The sequence below is a fragment of the Toxotes jaculatrix genome, chromosome 2 (assembly GCF_017976425.1).
Source record: "Toxotes jaculatrix isolate fToxJac2 chromosome 2, fToxJac2.pri, whole genome shotgun sequence".
Classification (NCBI taxonomy): Eukaryota; Metazoa; Chordata; class Actinopteri; family Toxotidae; genus Toxotes; species Toxotes jaculatrix.
The window spans coordinates 24,952,778-24,974,903 of NC_054395.1; the positions used below are offsets into that span (position 1 = coordinate 24,952,778).

Below are 22,126 nucleotides of genomic sequence, written 5' to 3' on the forward strand. Positions count from 1 at the left end.
TCCATTTTAAGTTCATATCATAGTTCCCTATTTATCCAAACACCAAATATGTGGGCCAATGTCCTCAGGGCCCCTTCTAACAACTGGAACAAGTAGTGATTCATGAGTCTGTGACCACTGTTGTGAATACTTAATAAAAGAACTACTTTATTAGAGGAGACCAACATTAGAGTGTGTGCAAGTGAGCAAGACAGAGAGAGAGAAAAAAAAACTAGGTTAGGACTACAGTTTGTGATTTAGCATACATCTTCCTGCAGTAAACCTCACAGAGCTGTGAAGATTTCTAACAACCTGTATATTTAACCAGCAGTTTTACTAATGAAAATTCAGTGTGTGCATGGTTAAAAGATTTTTTTTTTTCCTGAGTTTCGGTAGACTGAGCCTTTAGTCTGTGGTCCTAAAATTTCACTATATTTCACCCGATAAGTTATCAATAAACAGATTCTAAGAGATTACATATCCACTTGGGGGAAGAATTTAAGTCTCACATACTGTATTTCTAAAATATATAAAATCCAGAAGAAAAGTAAAAATTTAGTCACTTTGTTACCGCAGTCGAATTTTGTAAAATAAAAGCCATACTATCCACAGCTGGAAATGTGTTCCACTTGTTTCCAAACACTATCTACATACAGTAAATTACCCTTTGAAACCTGGTGAAATACTTTTCAAAAAAATTAAGTAGCCTACAGCAGAATTTGTGCAAAAAAAAAAAGTATGTTATCAAATTTCAACAATTAGGAAGAGCTGTGAGCTTTGCTCTGTGAGCATGCAAAGTACACTCTAAACATACTTTAATAAACAGCATGCATTTTAATAAAAAATAAAAGTTTTAATAAAGGATGATAAAAATGTCTTATATTCAACATAAACTGACCAATGGATGCAAAGAGTAAGAATCAAATAAATGTTTAACCTTATTGTTACAACAGCTGGTGAAAATGCAAGTTATACAAAAAAAAAAATAGACATAAAAAATGATGATGCCTTTTAGTGAAAAAGCTTAGTGTGCTAGAATTACAGCAGAGGGAGCATTCCTCCTGTCCTCTCCTGGGTTTCTTTCTTTCTTTTTTTTTTCTCCTTTTCTCCATGGTTCTTTACCCTTCCGGTGTTTGCTCTGGACCTGCCAGCAGCATCTCAGAAATATTGCACTCACTTCCACTGCTTCCCATCAAAGTCTGAATGACGAGGCGGGAGAGGAACATCGTATCAATAAAACATAATGTTTCTTATCTTAAGCTACACTGTGGCTGTAAGCATGTAGCCCTTGGAAGTGTGTTTACTATTTAACTGCAGAATGTCAGCTCACCCTTATTGCAGTCTTTGGTATCTCTCTCTTTCAGTAGGTTGTTTTTGTAGTCTGTGGATTGTAGCAGACACCAAGGTAAAGAGAAAGCAAAATAAACTTCTTTGTTTTTTTTTGTAAAGGGAAGTCATGTGTATTTACTGTACCTGAATTCAGAGGTTCTTGGTTGCACATCTTCAGCTCTGTACAGTCTAATGACATTTCACCTCCACTGATCATGTTTCCTCTGCACAAGATGAATAATGTTTTCCTCAGAATTGGACTTTAAGGAAAAATGATGTATAATTATATATATATATATATATATATATATATACACATATACTATATAATGTCTTACCGTTCAGATCTACGCAGCTCATACTCCAGCCCTTAAAAAAATCATTTAAAACAGAATCTCAAACACATTGTGTCCATAAAATGTGACCTTTACACAGTGTCCCAAACACTCCCAACCATAATCTTTTATAATAACAATGTACAAGCAAGCTGTCGAATACATGCCAAGACCCAGGCACGCACGCACACACACACACACGCACACAATACCTCTTTTTTTGCGTCGTCGTGTCAGCACAATGACAGCGACAACGATGAACGCCAGCAGTAAGAAAGTTGCCAGGAAGTAGCCCAAATGCTGCATGAAATAACCTCGGTGCTCGGGGAGGATGACATTCACCACACGTGGACTCTCCACCTCATCAAGCCCTGAAAGCAGAAAAGTGATACAATCAAACAGCAAACCTAGCAATACGAAATATCCCACATTTCAAATAACAGGTGAACTCAAGGGACCCTCAAATGAAATAACACTGGGATGTGCTGTAGAGGATTTATGGTCATGTTTTAACAGTGATATATTGGATTGTTAGAGTGAATCAACTTAATGGCAATAAACGAGGATCAAATTAAAATGAATTTCGACATAACTAAACATTTTTATTCCCCCTGAGGCTTCATCTTTTTCATTTGAGTCAAGAAGCCAGAGACAGCGGGAGAGAGGGGAGAGCAGGAGTTAAATGTCAAAATGCTGTTTGGCAATAATGACTTCCAGACCTGATGTCATGCAGCTGTTTCTCTCTCTCTCTCTCTTCTGAGGAAAACACAGGCTGACCAGAAAAGAGGAGAAGTGTGAGGAAAGAGAGACAAATTCTGTGATGTGGTTTGTCTGCATGTCTGCATTAGTTTTCCATTTAGCACTTTTCTCATCTTCTCACAAACACAGAGGTCTAGTTTCTGGACGCATGGAAAATAAATCTGCGACACCTTCAGCTGAGCTCATCAAGTGAACTCCACCGCCTGACAGGCTCACACTGACCGAGACTGTTTGTGTACACGTTCAAGATAGTTGACTAATTATTTAAAAAAACAACAAGTACAGAAAATACATGCTGGGCTCTATGTCTACTCTAAACAGTGTACACTATCACAGCTACTTTCAGTGCATGTTTACAGAGCTGTTCCCATTATAGTTTTCCAGTGTCTCCCCAAATTCAAGAGCAGTCTAATGACAGAAGCCAGATCACAGAAAAAAAATGGATCTTGAGAATCCAAGTCTCTCATTAAGCAGTTAAGTTGGACATTATTACAACTAAACACAATTGAGGGACTAATGAGGAAAACATGCAATGTACCATCTCTGACTATGCTTTCAAAAAACTTAATCTCCCACCTCCTAAGAAGGATCTTGGTGGGTAATTATCGCCTGTCATTGTTTAATGTGCCTAATATGCATGAAACTGCAAAGACACGTCCAAGGTCATTGTCTCTAGAGCTCAACTGTCACAACCGGAGCTGCAGCCACGTCCCAGCAGTAGCCCATTTCCATTTCCTTGACAGATCTGACAAGTGTGTATGTGTTAACAGCCATTTCACATATGCTGTGCAGAGGTTACCCTGTTTTTTTTTTTTCTCCTGCAGTATATTCATCATTTGCAAGTCAATGAACTTCGGCAAAGCATCTTCATTTTCAGAGATAAAGATTTCTGTTGAATCGCTGACAGCTCACAAAACGATGCCTTCAGGATTACAAAGAAATAATGTTGTATTCGCTCTTGCCATAAATAATTACAGCATTAAAGTGGAGAGCTCCCATGACATTTGTCTTTTCAGATGATTGCTGGCACCTGTGTGAGCACAAACAACTTGGTCTCGATCTAAGAGACAAGATCAGCGGTGTGTAAAGAAGTGAATTCCTTGCTGAGGTGTACTCAGGGGACGCAGGCAGGATGCCATCGATCCACGTGTGCATTTCTTCACAACATACTTTTACAGAGTTATTAAATAGGCTGTCACTGCTTTAAAGGGGGAGAAGGATCTATAGCCTAACACATACTTTCATCCTTTCCCCTTACTTTGCTCTTTCATGCCACAGCTGGTCCAGATGTTGAACAGATGTATCAGACTTCCTTTGACTGCTGGTAAACATGCCTCAACCAGAGGCTAATACACATCAGCCGAGAAACAGAGCAGAAATGCAGGGAAAAGAAAGATAAACAAAACTTGAGATGCAGTGTGACCAGTGTGGACACATAATTGGGGACTTTTTGAAAACGGAGTCAAATAAAAACACAAGAAATATCCATTAAGAGCCCACTCCAAATTGTGACATAGTTAAAATGTCTCCAGCTGTAAACGAAAAGCTGTAAATGAAAAAAAAAAAAAGTTGGGTAGGAAAATAAGACCACTTCCGCTGCAGCCAGTTTAAAGATGTTTACTGTAGACGGCTTCTCAAGCCTGAGCTGCAAATAGATGACTCCAAAAAAACCCATGCTTATCTAATTGCAACGCTGAATTCACAGACAAGATTACAGGAAGATCTTACTTTCCTTCTTTCTTTCTTTCTCACTCAACCAGCTTCCACATTCCTCCTACCGCCTCCCTCCCTTTTCAGCTCAAACACAAAAACAGAGAGGACTGAGAAGAAACTGGCCAGAAGAGGAACTGATTTAACTGACCAACTATGCCTATAAATACAACAAAAAAAACCCAGGAGCAGTGTTCACACTCCATGCACAATCCTGCCAAGAAACCATACGGGGAAAAACATTTACCATTACTAGCGTCTGGAAAAACAAAGTTCTGGTGGTGCCTCTTGTGTTTTTTTTTTCTAATTCTGAGTGGCTTACTTGGTTCTGGTTCATCATTCTGGAAAACTCTGGGTGCTGTCGTTGGGGCGAGAGGAAGTGGAGGTCCCACAGTGAGCCTGAAAATGCGTCTCTCATGCAGACCACAGTAGTGGTGGTGCAGATGGCAGGAGTACAGTCCTTTATCAACAGGCTTCAAGTCAGAGATGGTCAGTGAGAAGTCTCCAAATGTAAAAGCATCTTCGGCCACACTCATCTTGCTCTGGGCAAAGAGTGCTCCATAGTCCCGGCGCTCTCCAGAAGCATAGAGGTCCACCAGGCGGTCAGCCCTATCAGGTCGCACTCCAGGGGGCTGAAAGTCCCAGTGAGCCACCTGCTGCTGGTCCTCCTGGAGACCCTCTCTCCACAGTGGGCGTCGGTTCACACAAGGCAAGACCACTGAGCTGCCCAACAAGACCACAAATATAGTCTTCTCTCCATCCCAGTAACGTTTCTCTTTCCGAGCTGGAAAACAAAAGTGTGTGAAATGCATTGCTATGCAAGGTATCTGATGCATAATCACAGTGGAATAACATTAGACCCTATGCTTAGGAAGCCTCACCTGACTTAGTGACATTGAGCTGGATTTGGATGGACTGGTGAATCTGGCAGTAATGATGGTGCAGATTACAGGTATAAACTCCTCTGTCAGTTGTGACCACATCTGAAAAAGAAAAGCATCCAAACAACAGTAAGATGAAATAATAAATTGAAAAGCAAAATGTTCACTGTGGTTCTGGAACGTAAGGAAGTCTCACTGTTGATTATGAGGGAGAAGTTGCCATCATTGAAAGCAGAGTCTGGGATGGAAATGCGTCCTTTGTTGAATCCATTGTAGACCCTTTGGCGGGCTCCAGGGGACATGTCCAGGACTCTCTCTACAGAATACTCTGGGCTGCTGCGGACCAAGTCCCAATGCACCACCCTCTGACGGTCCTTCAGTCTGTCCCGGGTCCACACCATGCGGGGGCTGTGGCAGGGCAGAACGGCCTTAGACCCCTCAGGGAGCGTGATGTTCTTAGCCTCCACCACCACACCAAGCCTGCTGCTGGTGCTCTGACCCCATGCTGACACAAAGAAATGACCACATGTGCTCAGAAGGTTAATGTAGAAATTACAGAAAAGGCATGAAACATGAGCATGATGCATTCAACCATTATTAAGTCAGTGCTTCGAGAAATAAAAATGTCTTACCTCCTGGCAGGAAGAGCACAGCAAGAACTGAAAAAGACAAAAACATGATAAGAACTGGATCTACTGTTGTTGCTTTACATAGGTTTTTCAAATATTTTGGCCTTTCCACTGATGAAGTCTTGAGAAACATTTGTAATTAAAACCAGGAAAAATTACTTGAGTGGCTGGAGGATTTAAATTTGACCTGGACTGACCCAACAGCAAAAGATTTCAGAGTTGGAGTAGATGTGGGTTCAGTGAGAGGACTGTTTAAAGTAACAGAAGAAAGCTGAAGAAACATGGACATGGTGAAAAGGAAAGATTTTATAACAAAAACATTCCACACAGCACAACAAGACCAGAAAAAAAAGTACACCAGGTGTCAAAGGGTGTCTCTGGAGATGTATTTTGCTGTTTGTTTTCTCACTCTGGAGATAGGAAATTTTCCTACAGCACATTTGCTATTTCGAATACATTTTTCCCACAGTGCTATTTTGTAGTTTGTTTACTGAAGGGCCAGCAGAGACGCATGCAGCCCAAGCATACAGAGCCTCTATTCATCCAGGCTGCTGCTGGCTTGCTGCAAGGCCATGATCCTGAGGGGATGAAGAACCGGGCTGCTATTCAGCTCACTTCAGGCACACTACCTGGTGTCAAAAGTCCAAGAACATGACCAAACACCTGTGTATTTTTACTGTACTGGTAATGGGTACTGTGAACTATAGAGGCTAGAGGTGCAGAGTCTTCAGTATGATGTTATTTTTCATGACTATGAGAGTATATTCTGCATTTTAAAAATATTTTGTCTATAATAAATTATAGATTTCAAAAATGCCAACATCTAACAAATCATTAGATGTTATGATAAGAATTAATTCCAGCATTATTCAAGGAAAATAATAAAAAAAACGGTGAAATTCAGATCATCTGTAGCTAAAATGTTTGTCTCAAGAAGATGCTGCTGACTCAGCAAACTCGATTTCCTCAGGCAGGTTGTTCCAGAGCACCGAGGCCCTGACTTTAAGTGCTCTGTACCCTCTAGTTTTAAGCCAGGCCTCTGGGACAGTTCAGAGACCAAACTATCCATAATATTTTGCTCACAAAACAAACAATGAGTTTACAAAATATGATGCACTGTTATAGATTAATCTATCCAATACCACTGAATGTAAGGTAGTAAAATTAGGCCCACCTCGAAAAATTACATCAGTAAAATGCAACAAATAACAAATAGCTCAATCAAGTATGTTTTTATCATTGACACTGATGGCCTAACACCCAAAAGAGAGCTGCACAAATTTGTTTGGTACGCGTTGCGAGACCGTCCATCCAGGTGTTTTGCTCATCAATGGCAGCACAGGCAATAGACGTGTGCTGAGAGGTTTCATTTCACCACATTTAAATAATAATTCACTGGAGTCTACTACTGTGTCTTTATGCAGTGATTTGTACCCAGCAGTGCACGCAGTGATTTCATAAGTATGCACCAGTAGCTATATAATAATACATCAAGCCGAGAGAAATTATCTTAGCACACACACTGGCATCGGAGAGGCGACCTCATGCTGGAAAACTCTGGTGGGTTTTCTATTGAAGGGTATAAACTTTCCTGCAGAAGGTAAAACAAAGTGTCCCAGCCCCTGTAATTTTCTCTCATCTCTCCTCCAGACACACACACGCACACACAGGCTGGTGACTAACAGGGCTAACAACGTGTCTCACTCTAAAGACTTAACAATGTGCTATTGAATTACCAGTGATAATAACAGACATTTAGCAAATGACCTTCAAAAATCACTGTTGTTATTTGTTACCCCAGGATTCACATGGAGAATCACTTAACAGAAGGTCATACGCAAGGTAAAACAAAAAAGTTTTACATGAACGACTCAAACATAAAGCATGAAATTACTCAGTGTAATTTTTGTGATTCATGGCTGTTGTATGAGTGCAAAGTTTACTCACAGCTCTGTCACAGGTTGAGAATAAATCAAATAAATCTGTGCAGTTGCAGACTCAGCTGAACACACAAAGATACATTCAGAGGCCTGGAGCGCCTTTTGGCTGTCCTGTACATGCACTCGGGCATATATCAAATGGCAGCCAGGATTTTCAGGTATTTTTAGTCATTCACGTGTAGACACAGGGTACTTTCCATTGTGTTGACCATCAGAAATTTATATCATGCCATTATACAGTGGTAGAAAGGAATGAATTATGTTGACTCAAGTTTTAATAATACACTTTTGATGTACTTGCACTTTACAAGAATTTGATCAGTTTATTTTCTCCTACTTTATACTTCTACTCACCCACATTTCATAGTACACTATTGTACCTTTTACTCCACAATGTTTTCATCTCAAATGTAGTTACTCATTACTTTTCAGATTAAGATTTTACATACAAAAAACATGATACCCTCATAAAAATCTCTCTGATTTATATGAATTATAAGACATTCAACCAATGACTCATTTCCTCTTTAAACATCTCAGATTGTTTCATGCAGTATATTGGGATTTTCAATATGAACTTGTATGGGGAACCACCCAAACAAAAAAACAAGAAAAAACAAAAGACACAAGGATAGTGAGCAGTACACAAAGGAAAATAAGTGCAAAACCGTGAAATGGCAAAAAGTATTGTGCAATTAAATCTGGTTGTATAATTCTTGAGGGCCAGGTGTGCATCTCAGCAGCGTTTCCCGTCTTCTCCCTGTGTTTCAGCTGGAGAAGTGAGTAATTATCTAAAGAGCTTTCGAATTGCTGAATCTGGAGTTTACTCACAAAAAAAAAATCACATCTGCCTTCCACCATTAAAACATGCTGTTAATGACAGAAAGGATTTGTGGTAGGTGGTAGGTGTCTGTTAAGAAAGTGGGGGGGGGCTACCTTCATGTTGTCTTCTCTGGGGGAAATAATCACTCAGATGAGATGTTGTTGAGGAGTTATCACTCTGTGGACATTTTTGTCAATTAGGTCCTGATTTAATGCCATAAAAAAACAATCAATCTGATCAGGTTTTTGGAAAAAGATCCCTTTGTCCGTTTCCTGTCCGTATGATAGTCTAACTGTGTGAGGTTGGGAAGGGCGAGGGTTTTGGTCCCTAAACGTTGAGTGTCCTCACTGTAACCTTCTTAATGGTTGTTTCTGGTGCCAATGAATGGAGCTAAATGATCTAATATTTCATGAAAAAGCAAAGATTAGAGACAAGTCCAAAACAATGAAAACAAATCTGAGTGGAAGAATTTTGGGTTTTCTGCTTTTCACTAATCATCTCCTGACCCCACTGATATATCTTTTGACCCACTGGAGGGGCCCAACCCCTAGGTTAGGAACCACTGGACTTAACTACAGAGCTATGTATCTGTATATATATACACATACACATATACATATACATGGTGGAACTCCTTTTGGGACGATGCACCACCTGTGGGGATATCAGGGGATTTGTAAGTACTATGCTTTCTTGCTCATGCATTGTGTATAACTGATGTTGCCCAAATGTCAGAGAAGTAAACAGCTTTTTTGGAGCAATGTGGAGGAACCTGCACATTTTTCTGTTGTGAAAAATGTGGGCTCAGAAAGTCAAGGGATGTGTAGAGCTGTCCAGAACACACATTTTTACTGTGACCTTGTCATTTTCTGCCTTTGCATGAGCAGACACACGTTTATTAGCTTATTTTGTTCAAAACAACATTTCTACTCTTTTCCGTGCCACGTTGTTGGTGCCCGTTAACGAGGACAGAGCCCATCATAAACACGGTTGGAGTGGTAAAACCCCCCTCCTCCTCCACGTCGCCCGGACTCACAACAGCCCACTCGTGGTGAAACACTCATTACTGACACATATAATGACTGGCTGCTGGATTGTGCTGACTCCTCTACTCAGACCACAGTTAACAAGAAACACATTGGGCTGAAGCCATAAAAAAAAAAAGAAAAAAGGAAAAAAATTCCCCCGGATACATTGAAACAGTCTATATCAACAGGCCGAGGCGAGTCAGAGGCGTGCAACGTTAATGTAGCCTACACCGCCTCATTTTAAGCCCATGCAACGGATCCATGCTGGATCCATTTTATTTTCACAACTCGGAACATTTCAAAATAAAGGCAGAGAAAAAACTAACAACTATTTTTTTAAAATCTGTAAATTTAGTAACATGCTTATAGAGAGATTTTAGTTTAAGATTAGATAGATTGGGTTTTTAAAAATGCACCAATGCAATATGAATAATTATAAATTGATAAAATATTTTAAATAGCCTATATAAGAAGATAGGCACAAAATGAGCAGCTTTCCGATTTTTAAAAACATCAGACTATACTTACCGCCACTATAACTAGTTTTTAAAAATCATGTGGACTGCTGTTGTGTCCATAATAAATGAACAAATAAAAGTATAAATAATATACAAAGAGAAAAGGATCAGGAGTCCTGATTTTAACTATTAAAAATTGTACCGCAACTAAAAACAAAAAAAAAATGTTATTGTTAGGTTATAGCTTACATTGCAAAGACATTGCAAGTGAAGTTGAAAAATCTATTTGAAATTATTATTATTTTTTACATTGCAGAAGAGCAGACCTGAGAACTGAGTAGCTCTCGGCTTTTGTTCCCGACGGGTGATTCTAACCTGGATCCCATTATGGCACAAAGAAAGTTTCCTCAAGTTATGTTTCTCTCATAAAAGCGAGACAACTGAAGAACTTACTGTGAAGGAGAATCATATCGAGGTGCATCTTTTTCACAGTGCTGACAGCGGAGGTAAAAGCCTGTCAGAGGTGGTGCGCGCATCAAATGATAAAAACACAAGAATGCCTCAAGTTCACCGAGCTGCGGCTCAGCTGTATTTTGTTATAATCCTGCCGTCTGAAGCCTGCGCACACGCTCCGCCTCCGCCAGCCGATGAAATCCAAAACCTTCGCTGCTGAGCTCTTCACGACAAACATGAGTAACAGAATAATAAACGTGCTGCAAGGCTTTTTAGAAAACCACAATACACCCACATACTAGACAAACATGAATTTTGCCCTCAAGGTACAACAGGGTTTGTCCCGGTAACCACTCAAATCCAAAACATAGGACTGGAACTTTTCCAGCGATCACAAATTGAGAGGTCTTAAAATACGAGATACGGATATTAAACAAAAGACAGGCTACTGCCTAATGATACGACAGTATCCATTTGTTTGCATTAGTTATGCTGCTAAGCACAGAGCGTAGAACAGGTTTATATTTTCAATCAAGTTATTTTACATTGAGGCCTATTAATTAGTTTTATTGTAGAAGCATTTTTTTAAATGCCACTTTTTGACTTACGTTTCAATGCTCTTATTGTTTTGGTTGTGCTATAAAGACTACCACAGTGGTGACAGTGGTAATGGGGGGCGCATTTTATTTCAGATTTTGCACAATACTGCCATCCACAGTACAATCAGGAAACATGTAAACTGTTCTGGGGGATAAAATAATCCTAACAGAAAACTACAGCACACTATGCTTTGGGCTTGACAGAGAAAGATTTTTATTAGATTACGTACACTTTGTTAAAAATAATTGTATATGTCATACTTCATACAGCATATGTCCTCATCAGTGAAACATACTTCAGTTAAGCTGCACAACGTAGGCTGACTGTTTTAAGTGCAGTGTGTGAAGTGTGTTGTTGCTGAGACGCACTCTGGAACCACTGTCTGTGTTTCTCACCGCCTTTTGCTTCTCTGATGTTGAACGTAGATCTTAGGTGCACTCCATCCGTCAGGAGCCTTCTTCAGTCCAGCTCCTGTCCAAATCCTTTTCAAATCCGCCTCAAATCGTTTCTGTGCAGGATGAAGACAAACATTTGCCCATGTTAATGTTAAGTAAACTCATGTTCAGCTAGTTATAGAAAATTGTGCTGTAATTAGAGTAAATCAAGCTTAAAACAAATCCACACGCTATGACGCATCAAACTGAGAATAATTTACTGAAAAGAACAGAAAAAAACAGAAAGAAATCATTTGACTCACAAGTGTGACAAGACTGGATAAAAGAATTTGTCTAGAGAAAAATCTCACCTGTTTCTTCCTCCCCCTGCCCTCCAGCACTCTCCTTTTCAAGAACTTAATCCGTTTTTGCAGCTTCCTATATTTATGCTGGTTCATCTTCCGCCGTCTGATCTTCAGAACATTCTTACATATAAGCGGTGTTGCTGAGCCCGTGTCATCCTCCAAAACAGGGACAGAGATGGGTGGCAGCACCTTCTCTTCCAGCAGCTCTATGTCCTCCTGTGGTGGAGAGGACTCTAGCAGGGGAGGAAGGGAGTAGCGCAGGGAGAGCCAGCTCTCCAGAGGACTTACTGACAGTTTCCGTGGCACAAGAGCCTCGTCCAGCTCTGGCTCAAGCTGTATCCATCGAGGGGGAGGTGTGTTGTCTGCTGCTGTTGAGTAGTTTCTAAATTTTGGTTTTAATGATAAACAGTAAGCAGGAACAACCGGCTGTATGGACGCATTCAAAATGTCTCCATGGGTTTGAAGTGCACCTGGGTATTAAAACAAAAGGAAATTAGGTAATCCTGAATTATATTACTTACACAGGAATTAGAGTTAAAGTTGACACAGAAGGATAGCTTGTTCATACTTACAAGTTGCTCTACGTAATAGATTGAGACGAGGGACAACCTTTGAAGTAAACATTGTTAACGATCATCCAAATCAGGTCATCAGGAATGGGTTGACTGGTCACATGTGCTGTAGGCATGAACAAAATACTGTTAGTCAAAGCTTACATAAAACTCAGAAAAAGCTTTATGTAAAAGTCAATAATAAGCTAAGCGATTTATTTTTGTCCAACTACTTTTTCCAAGGTATAAAAAGAACATCCAAGCAGAACTCTGTACATCTTGTTTTGACCAACCAAGCAATCCAAAACACAACAATGTTTAATTTATGATATAAAACAACAACAGAGAAAAACAGCAAATCCTCACAGTGGAGAAGATGGAACCACATGACAGTTGGAATTTTTTAATATTAAATGTTCCTGTGCGGTAACAAAGACCTTTATAGTCTTGTAATAACACTTGAATTAATATTTTGATATTTTTGAGAAATGCACTTATTTGCTGTCTTAAATGAGAAGATTCTTCAGGGACAGACTCATCTAGATTCGGTCACGGTGACAGTAGGTTAAGAAAGGTAGTGCAGACGTCCCTCTCCCCAGGCCAGATGAGACATGAAGTCTGTCCAGCATATTCTAGGTCTACCCCGGGGTCTCCTACCAGATGGACATTCCTGGAAGCCTCCAATGGAAGGCGTCCAGGAATTATCCTGATCAGATGCCAGAACCACCTTAACTGGCTCCTTTTGAGGCAGAGGAGCGGCAGCTCAATTCCAAACTCCCTACCTGGTCAATAAAGGTGAGTCCAGCCACCCTACACTTACTTATCAGAGCAGTTACCGTTTATTCTGCCCACCGACAAATCTATTAATTGACTAGTCCTTTAATCAATAGTCAAACTTTAAACGTATCCCAACTTCATGGGAATGTTTTAGCTTTCATCAGCTTTAGGGTTTTGGACTCTTAGTCGAATTAAATAAGAAAGCTGAAGCGTTGTCATGGGAATTTTTCCCTCAGTATGAAACTACGATAATGAACGTGACGGTCAGTTGCACTCTCACGATAACATCCATCCGCGTGAACACGGGATTAGGTTCGCCGATACAGGCAGTTGATGTCACTGATGTCTTTAACTACATTAAAACCAGCGAAATGCACAAATGTTTTCGACAGAAAGTAAACGAATCAATGTTAACACTAACAATCAAGTAATTTTCTCGTTTCCGGGTGCCCCCCGGTATACAGCCTTGCAGTGCTTGGGTTGTTGCTAATGCTAGCTAGTAGTAGCTCCGCTTTCGACGCGAAAGTCGCGATATTGTCTCTAATAAAATAAAGCTAAGAATGTTTCTGCTGCCTACTATCTGACAATACCCATACAATAAATGTATTTATTTTAAAAACAGCGCTACCTCACCTGTTATTACAGTGACCGGGGTTTTCGTCTTCAATGTGACTTCAGAAGCCCAGTTCCGGCCGGTGCCACACAAATCTACTTCGGTTCCTGTTTCTCAGAGAGAAGAAAGGTTCCGCGGGAGCAGATACTTAGGACCTAGGTCCTAGGAGAATAGAAAAGATTTTATGAACCAATTAGGCTTTGAAACATGTTACAACAAGAACAACAACAATTCAAGGATTCAAATACAAATACTACTACTACCACTAATAATAATAAATTGTCCTGCTGCATGTAGCTTTGTTTCTGTTCTTTTCTTGTAATTGCAATTATAAAATAATACAAATAAAACCAAGTGATCGACTTGTATTCATAACTGAATAATACTGTGAGGACCTATGCTCAGCAACATACAGTTGAAGATGAGTTGAAGGCTTAAATGAACTCCACTGGAGGGCACTAACAATCTAAATATCAGTGGTAGGTGTGCAAATGAAAACATTAACATTTAACGTTTCCATGGAGTAGACCATCAGTTTGATTTAGGGTTTGTGCCCTTAGTTTGCCTGGATGCAGCTCAGTAATGAAATGCAAATGTAAGATAAATAATAGAGAGGACCTTTGAGAGAACATGAACATGAATACATGATTACAGGAAAAATACAGGAAGATTAGCATGTCGATGATTGTTGACATCTGGTTCACTTTGACTCTTTTTTGTAACTTAACCATAACAAACTACATTTTCTATCTGTGGTAACAGTATGTACAGTATATAGTGTAACATGCCTGTATTGTGCTGTGTTTTTTTAGATATATTAGATTCAGGCATGTATCAGCATATAAAACAGAAAAGTCCAGAGTATTCAGGACAGAACAGAAACAAGAATATTTAGGGTTCATGTTTTTCCTTTCACATTATAAAACCTATTTCTAAACCTATTTATGAAGTGCTACAAACATGTTGAACTCAGCCCATTATTGTTTTGTGAGCAGATACATTTGAAAAGCCTGTTTCACTCCTGATTCAGTTTTACTTCCTTTTGACTCATTAAAACTGAATACGTTTCTTTCTTCCGTGTGGCACAGTTCTATAACCAAGGAAGCCTCCACTTTTAGATTGCTCTAGTTTTACATACTTGTGGGCAGCCACATCAAATCATTTATTCATGGGGCTTTCTCTCTTGGCTTTCATTACGATGGTGGGAAATGGAGCATCTACAGTAAGTAGGTATTTCACAGCAGGGATTTTCACTATGTGGGTTTCAGAATATTGTGCAAAAACCACGGAATACTGGCTGACAAGTTAAAGCAAAGGAATAAGTTTGCATTGAGTGATGTGATGCAAGGCAAGAGATGATGTTTACAGCAGGCTGTAAAGTTGTCAGGGCATTTATTTACAATAAAAACAACAACAACAAAACATTCATTTCATTGTAAATCCTGCTGGCTATTAAATATTTGCTTTGCTATCTATACTTACACCATCAGTCTGTGATGATAAGGCAACAAAATGATCAGCAGGATGTACTGTAAGATCTTCCCTTTTACAGAATAGTCTGAATAGCTTTTAAAATAATTTTATTCTACAAAACTCTCTCAAAATAATATTTAAATTTAAGTGTATGAGAAAAAAACAATAAATTGTTTACTTGGCAGTTGTTTCAAGGTGTTGGTCAATCCCATCTCAAATCAATGGCCTATACATTATACACTATGTACTCCAACTAGATATCTATTTACAAAATCAGTAGTTGTATTTGTAGTTATTTTCTAACTGGCAAATAAATATTCACTGTTTTATTATAATTGCATTGCAAATTTACTGCACTTAAAGAGATCTGACCCCCGGAACACACAGAGCTTTACAGATGACAACAGCATAATTTACTCCAAAGCAACACACACAGAATAAGTATATGGCAGGATGCTGAATGTAGTCACCACAGAGGTACGGTCTAACAGATGTACGCCATAAATGCCACTTCAATAGGAACCAAATCAGTAAATAAAAACATACATTAGAGAAAAAAAAAGCAACTCAGAACATAATGCGGAGACTGGTCTCCCCACCAGCGAACACGATGGACAAAGCAGTTAAATCAGTCATTGATAGATATATCCATATATTAGCAGACTGTACAGACAGTGTTGATGCATTGCACCACCAAATTTTCTAAAGAAACCAGGGTGCTTGAAAAGGACTCGAAGCATATTAGTTTTAATCTAATACTGATTTCTCATTAATGGCTGCAGAAGACGTGATTCAAAGGAGGTAAATGAGGTAAAACAATTTGAAGGGACAAAGACATTGCACGTTTTGCAGGTTTTAAGGCCATTTAAAAAAAAAATTATGATACACAACTATCTTCACTGTGACTTGTGGAGTTAAGTTTGTATTCTATTCTAATCTAATGTTTTTGGGTGGTAGAGGCAAGAGTACAATTGTTTTGCTGCAGCTATACATTTCTTCTATTTGGATTTAATACAGAATCCAACAGAAGAATTCTATATCACATTGGATATCTTGTTAGAAAATACTCATTTCGATGCTGTATATTTGGTATTATGTATACGTTAGAGATGTTTATTGAACCAAAACCTTTGTTGACTTGCTAAAACCACCCAGGTGGTCTTCTATATGTTGCAGCAAAATTCCATCTCACAATCTCAACAGATCAGTGGCACTGTCTTTACCCTGTATAGCCAGCACACATAGACTAACTAAAACTACTACATTTGTTGATAAAATGTGTGCTTTTGAAACAAAGATCAGGTAAAAAAAAAAAAAAAAAACATACACATAGGCAACAGATGTGTGAACAGGCAAAGAAAAGAGCGGAAGGAAACAACACTGTGCAAAAGCTGGCCCCTCTTTGTGCGTCATCCTCTCCAGTGTCTTCCAGATTTCTGGATTTCTGCACTCTGTCCCTCACTGAGCAGCAGGCTGGCCAGGCTCCACCTGCATTTTCTCGTCTTTCGCATCTTCAACATCTTTCTCCCTCTCATCACTGGTCATGGCGAACGCCTGCACTTGTCTCATCTCCCAGAAGGATTGTGACTTATGGGAATGCTTTGGGAATAAGAGAAACATCTGTTAAAAATGCCTCACACAAATTAAGTTGTCAGATTGCAGCGTATATTCATATTGCCAAAACATCTATATGTCTCTGTGGTGGATATTCCTCACTGCTCTTGAAAACAGTTACACAGAAAATGTGAATATACTGTATATGTGTACAAGAAGCATTTGGTTTAGTATCATTTAACTGTATATACAGTCTCTGGTCCATTTGTTCATTGTTTAAATCCATGGAATGAGAGATCATGATATTGAAGAAAGTCTAACCTGAAGATGGAGATCCAGGATACAACCAGGTGTGTGGAGCTAACAGTTCTGCACACAGAGATACAGAAATAAAAAACAAACAGACCAGAACCAAACATCACCAACAGCACACACAAAGCAATAAAGTACCACAAGGCAGTGTTACATAGCTTCAGTGCAGCACCTATTGTGTGCGTCAGTTTTATCGAAGAGTATAAAATATTTCAGTTCTAGGGTGCATCGAGCATTAAGAGAAAAAAACATGCACAGCAACCAATGAGATTTGGGGGTAGCTAATTATTAAGAAATTAAATTTCTGTTTACTGCAGGAGGGGTTTGACTCACCGATGAGGACTGATGATCATGTGGTCGTTCCAGTTTGATACGAATGTCTGTCCCCTTCCCTCGCTCAGGTTTACCAGGCCCTGAAGGATGAGCCAGAATTGTGTGAAATCAGTCATACTGTGCATGTCCATTAAAATAAAAGCATGTTGCACAGCTCTTCTCCAGTAACTTACACCATGCTCTGTTCACCTCATCGTATATATTTTCAGATGTCATATGAATTTTTTGTATCCATTAAGAGTAAATATAGCATTTTGTTTAAAAAAATCATATACACATTTTTTTTCTAAAGGTGATGTTTTGTGTTCTTGGTATCTATGGTAGTCTGTAGGTCACATGATTGATCCATGGACTGTATATAAGGATGCCTCCCCCATCACCCTGATAAACAAGAGATAAATCCCTCCTAATATCTCTTGGGCCTGCTTCTCCGAGTACCCCATTTATCTCACCTGGGGAGCTCCCACGGCTGGTGTTACTGGTGCTGCTGATGCTGTCCTCCAGCCAGGTGCTGTAGGTGAAGGAGTCTCGCTTATGTGGCGTCCCGGCAGATGACAGACTCTCCTTTGGAGTGTACAAAGGAGAGACACAGCAAAACACACATGCCTATTAGACTGGAAGACAAATACATGACTTAAATACACATCATCTTGTTGTCCCACAGGGACACATACTGAATAAACCACTCACCATGCCTGTGTCATAGTCCTCTGTTGCCTCTGTCTCGTTCTCCTCCACCACACTGGCGAAGCTGCTAGCGTTGGAGGAGGAGCGGGAGAGGTCATGACCCTCAGGGATGGATGGGGCCCTGCCACCGAGATAAGAACTACAACCTGGGTTAACCACTCTCCAGCACAGCCAAACCTGATTTTATCTCATGTATGAGACACAGCCATTCAACATGCTGCTGCAGCCGAGGATATACCAGCGGTTACACAAACGCAGGTATGGCGAGACAAAAAGTGAATTCTACGATCAGTACATGCATGTGATATGGATGCGACCTGTCTATCATACACACCTGTTCTTGGTGGTTGTGAGCACTTCAGGGGAGCTCTGATTGGACGAGTTGTCAGATTTGGGGTCTTGAGATACGTGGCCACTGTCAGGGGTCTTCTGGGTATTTGGGGAGTTCTCTCGACTGCGACATGAGACATATAAATATATTCATAAAATATCAGAAACACAAGATATCACAGAGAGAAAATACAAATGGAGTATAAATACACACAAGATGAACACAGCAGGAATGTGCAGGAGTCTTTTCTCACCTCTTCTCCTGGACTTCTTGAATGTTTTCAATACCGATGGCACTGCTTCGCCTGGAGCTAAAAGGACCAGATTTTTTCCTAGTCGGGCTTTTCCCTGGGATTATCAGAGACTGCCAGGGAGAAAAGAGAGACAGTCAGTGTCAGAGTTAAAATACTTCTAATACCTTAAATATCTTTGAGTAACATGAAATTAATCTCAAGAGTTTTTCAATCTATTTATTACTGAGGGGGAATTTGATTGTTATTCTGACAATTTTATTTGTATTCATTTGTAAAAATGCTTTTCAAAAGCACATGTGGCACTGAATTATCAGGCTGAGGAGTAACACTGCTCGCTTTGAGTAGTTACTATGATGAAAAAAATGTTAAAATATGCACTTAGCGGCTTAATGTCAAGGCCTGGTGCCAGTCTTCCAGCCAGAGCAGAGCACACTAAGGCGGGAGATGAAAGATGGATTTAAAGGCTCCGGGGCCTACCACTAAATATGCTTTCTCAGCGACTGCTTTGTTCGTTCAGTCTCCCTTTTAAAGCTCTCAAAATAAGAACTTGAAAAAGCCTTTTATTCGATGTGGCTTCAAAGAGCAAGAGGAGGATTCTTTTTTTCATAATTTCTCTGTAAGGGGGTCATTAAATCATTAATATTCATCGTTTTTAAACAAATAGAGAATTAAGCATAATGAATTAAAATACAGAATAGGTAGAAAAGAGTATAGAAGGCGAACGCATACTGCAGTAACAAGAGAGGAAAGTGAAAATACAGATAAATCTATAATACTGACTCAAGGGTGGCACCTTAAAATATCACTATGTTCTACACTCACATCACAGAGCTGTTAATCTCTTAATAATTTAAATAGTTTCTATTTGGAAGTGTATTTAAAATCACAAAGACCTGAATTATTAAATCATTTAATGTGAAAATGTGGAGAACAATATCTCCAACAATATATCTGCTTTTGTTTTATCACAGATCTTTAGACGGTACAACCTGTCCATAACACACAAGGCATACTACAGTAAATACACGTTAGGGTGCTGAAATGTATAGATAAAAGTGTTTGGCCGTGATGCAGTGGAGCCATGCAGACAAAAAAAAGAAGGAGCAAAGAGGAGAAGTGAGTCGTTAGAGAGAAGTTAGAATTAGACATGAACCTCTTCTACTGTTCCTATCCCTATGGCACTGCCTCGACGTCCATATTTACTCGGACTTTTGCCTGGGACAAGCAACGACTGAGCCACACAGGAAGAGCAGAGACAGAAAGAGAGAGAGAGAGAGAGAGAGAGAGAGATAGAAATATGTGAGAGAGAGAGGGAGACAGAGAGAGTGATGATGACAGACAAAAGAAAGAGAGGAGGGCAAGGGGGAGGGGGGGAGAGAAAACATGAGATATATACAAATATATATGAGATTCCATGCAGTAAATTGTTGTTCAAACAAAATACAAAGCACGTGTTAATTGGAGAATACAGGGAGGGACATTATTTGGCTCCATGGGTGCAACACAGGCAGCTGAATGGGAGAGAGAAATGGTGAGCCAATAAGAGCATGGGAGCCATATGCCTGTGAGAGAGAGCATGAAGAAGAGATAAAAAAAAAAAACAACAGAGGAGGACATACAGCATGTTATACATTAGGTTTCACATCAAGACAGGGTTATGGGCAAAAAGCAAGCTTCAGTCATATTCACTAATAAAGCATGTTGGTTAATAGGAATGGTTAGTTGTTTTTGAGGGCAATCTTAAATGTGATCTAGACATACAATATTAATGGTACTGCCGTGTGTGTCTGTTTGTGTATACAAGACTAAAAATCCTGTTCAGTGCCTAACACAAAGAAACATGAAATTTCATAATGATTTTCATTTCCAGACAAATCAGAGCATTTCCATAAAAAAATACTACAGCCCCCCCGAAATATACCGTACATGTCAGACAAGCAACCATATGCACAGTGTCTGTGAAAACCTTGTAACTACAACTGTAGGTGAGTTTCACTTTGAGCTGAAGGATAAAAAAATCCTCTATGAAAAATTGCGTAATGCAGTGTTTTCAGAATAAATGATATGAACTCAAAAAAGGAAAAAAAAAATGCCATTTGTTGATACAAGGTTTTCACCTGATGACAGAAATATTCCTTCGTTCATATTAACAATAAAAACATTTGTGTGATCACCAAATGAGTCCACAAGCTTTAGCTGGCATGCACACTTACACACACATACTTATAGACAGTTCAGATGCATGGGGGATTTAAATCATGAATACACAAGTAAAAACAGGAAATATCAGAAGCAGCTTTAATCCAGGGTAGAAATGCACCTCGTGCCACTTCTATGAGTGTCACTTCATCTTGTGGGGGCAGACAATGTGCAACCGTTGTAATGTGAGAGCCAAGTTTAAGACCCAGGCATAAATGCTCCACTCGACCGAGTGTGCAGCCCTTCTCTGTGAGAAGTTAGTGCAGCAGGCAAGTGAGGGAAGAGGGGGCATGAACTCTAGTAGAACTGCTGGGGGTGGAGGTAGAGGAAGCGAGACTCGCCTCACTCAAGACCAGGAGGAGTGGGACTGTACTTACTATCCCTGGGAATTTGGGGCTCTCTGCGGGGTTGTGGTTAAAGCTGCCGCTCAGGCTAGTGGAGACTGTGTGCGGCTTCTTGAAAGTAAGACCCATGGCATCCATAGACTGGCTCCTGCTGCGGATCACCCGCTACAGAGAGAGACGAGGAGGAGGAGATACATTCAGATGGCACTGACCCCTGTGACCCTTCAGCATTGCTGTGCGGCGTTAACAGGCCGAGAGGAGCCTCGGGGCTGTCCCTGAACACTGACCACCACAGGCAGAGAGCACTGGCCTGATGCTAATCCTGACAGACAAGGAAGCGACAGAGAACACTGCTAAGCTTTAGTGCCCGGAGGGGGGGTTCAGATGAGTCATTATGTTTAGATAGGTGGTAAGAGAAGAAAGGGGAAGTAGAAGGGCCAAGTGGCTTGCAGATGTCTGACCACACTGAGTTTAAACACAGCCAGGAGAAGTTTAAAGCCCGGTGCACCTCTTTTGCAGGCATGGAGCAGAGTGCAGAGGCAGAGGCATCTGATGGTGAAAGAACACTATCCATTCTCTTCGATATCATGATAGTCAAGGATGGCAGAATTAGATAAACAAGTGACCAGTGACTGAACGCCGGAGCATGCAGAGAATACAGCAGCACAGAACAGCTAGGAAGCATGTGGAAGAAAAGCTGGGAAGCCAAGAGTGGTGTGTTCCAGCAGGACAGAGCAGCAGAGCTTCTCTTCATTCAGATTAATAGAGACTGAGGGAGATTGATAAAGCCCTTACAGCCTGCAGCTTGCATAGAGACAAGAAATGTCCTGAAAGACCACCAGAGAGAAGACGCCCTTTTTTTTCTGACAGCTGGTACAAAACATAGTCACTGTAACTACTGTAAATGTTTTATCCTGTTCATGTGCTGTAGCAATGGTCTTTGTAGTCTTATAATGACTACAAAGACCAAAGGAATAGTTTGACATTCGATCTTCAATTTTCTCATATAACTCTTGCCATGGAAGAGAATAAGCTA

General features: G+C 40.1%; 3 protein-coding genes across 9 annotated transcripts in view; all 3 read right to left on the reverse strand.

The window, feature by feature from the left end:
* Positions 1–120: 120 nt before the first annotated feature.
* Positions 121–10,852, reverse strand: LOC121187898 (matrix remodeling-associated protein 8-like). The gene is made up of 10 exons (XM_041047379.1): positions 10,325–10,852; positions 5,626–5,652; positions 5,190–5,498; positions 4,994–5,095; positions 4,435–4,896; positions 1,856–2,014; positions 1,647–1,677; positions 1,453–1,532; positions 1,310–1,360; positions 121–1,178 (listed from the first exon to the last, which is right to left on the reverse strand). Exons 1-10 carry the CDS (start codon positions 10,350–10,352, stop codon positions 1,153–1,155), a joined length of 1,275 nt encoding a protein of 424 aa, XP_040903313.1. The 5' UTR covers positions 10,353–10,852; the 3' UTR covers positions 121–1,152.
* Positions 10,853–11,105: 253 nt separating this feature from the next.
* aurkaip1 (aurora kinase A interacting protein 1) lies at positions 11,106–13,714 on the reverse strand. The gene is made up of 4 exons (XM_041047380.1): positions 13,625–13,714; positions 12,236–12,341; positions 11,670–12,133; positions 11,106–11,432 (listed from the first exon to the last, which is right to left on the reverse strand). Exons 2-4 carry the CDS (start codon positions 12,285–12,287, stop codon positions 11,316–11,318), a joined length of 633 nt encoding a protein of 210 aa, XP_040903314.1. The 5' UTR covers positions 12,288–12,341; positions 13,625–13,714; the 3' UTR covers positions 11,106–11,315.
* Positions 13,715–16,575: 2,861 nt separating this feature from the next.
* Positions 16,576–22,126, reverse strand: part of rap1gapa (RAP1 GTPase activating protein a) — a 38,298-nt gene continuing 32,747 nt past the window's right edge. For 3 of the 7 annotated variants that reach the window (XM_041047350.1, XM_041047331.1, XM_041047375.1), the window contains 9 exons: positions 21,124–21,255; positions 19,701–19,778; positions 18,548–18,657; positions 18,298–18,417; positions 17,967–18,102; positions 17,729–17,840; positions 17,277–17,356; positions 16,953–17,000; positions 16,576–16,676 (listed from right to left, as the gene is read on the reverse strand). In XM_041047350.1, the coding sequence (XP_040903284.1) occupies positions 16,992–17,000; positions 17,277–17,356; positions 17,729–17,840; positions 17,967–18,102; positions 18,298–18,417; positions 18,548–18,657; positions 19,701–19,778; positions 21,124–21,255 (777 nt within the window). In that variant the 3' untranslated portion in view covers positions 16,576–16,676; positions 16,953–16,991. The remainder of the gene's footprint in view (positions 16,677–16,952; positions 17,001–17,276; positions 17,357–17,728; positions 17,841–17,966; positions 18,103–18,297; positions 18,418–18,547; positions 18,658–19,700; positions 19,779–21,123; positions 21,256–22,126) is intronic. The other 4 variants (XM_041047341.1, XM_041047368.1, XM_041047360.1 and 1 more) reach the window with 4 other exon arrangements.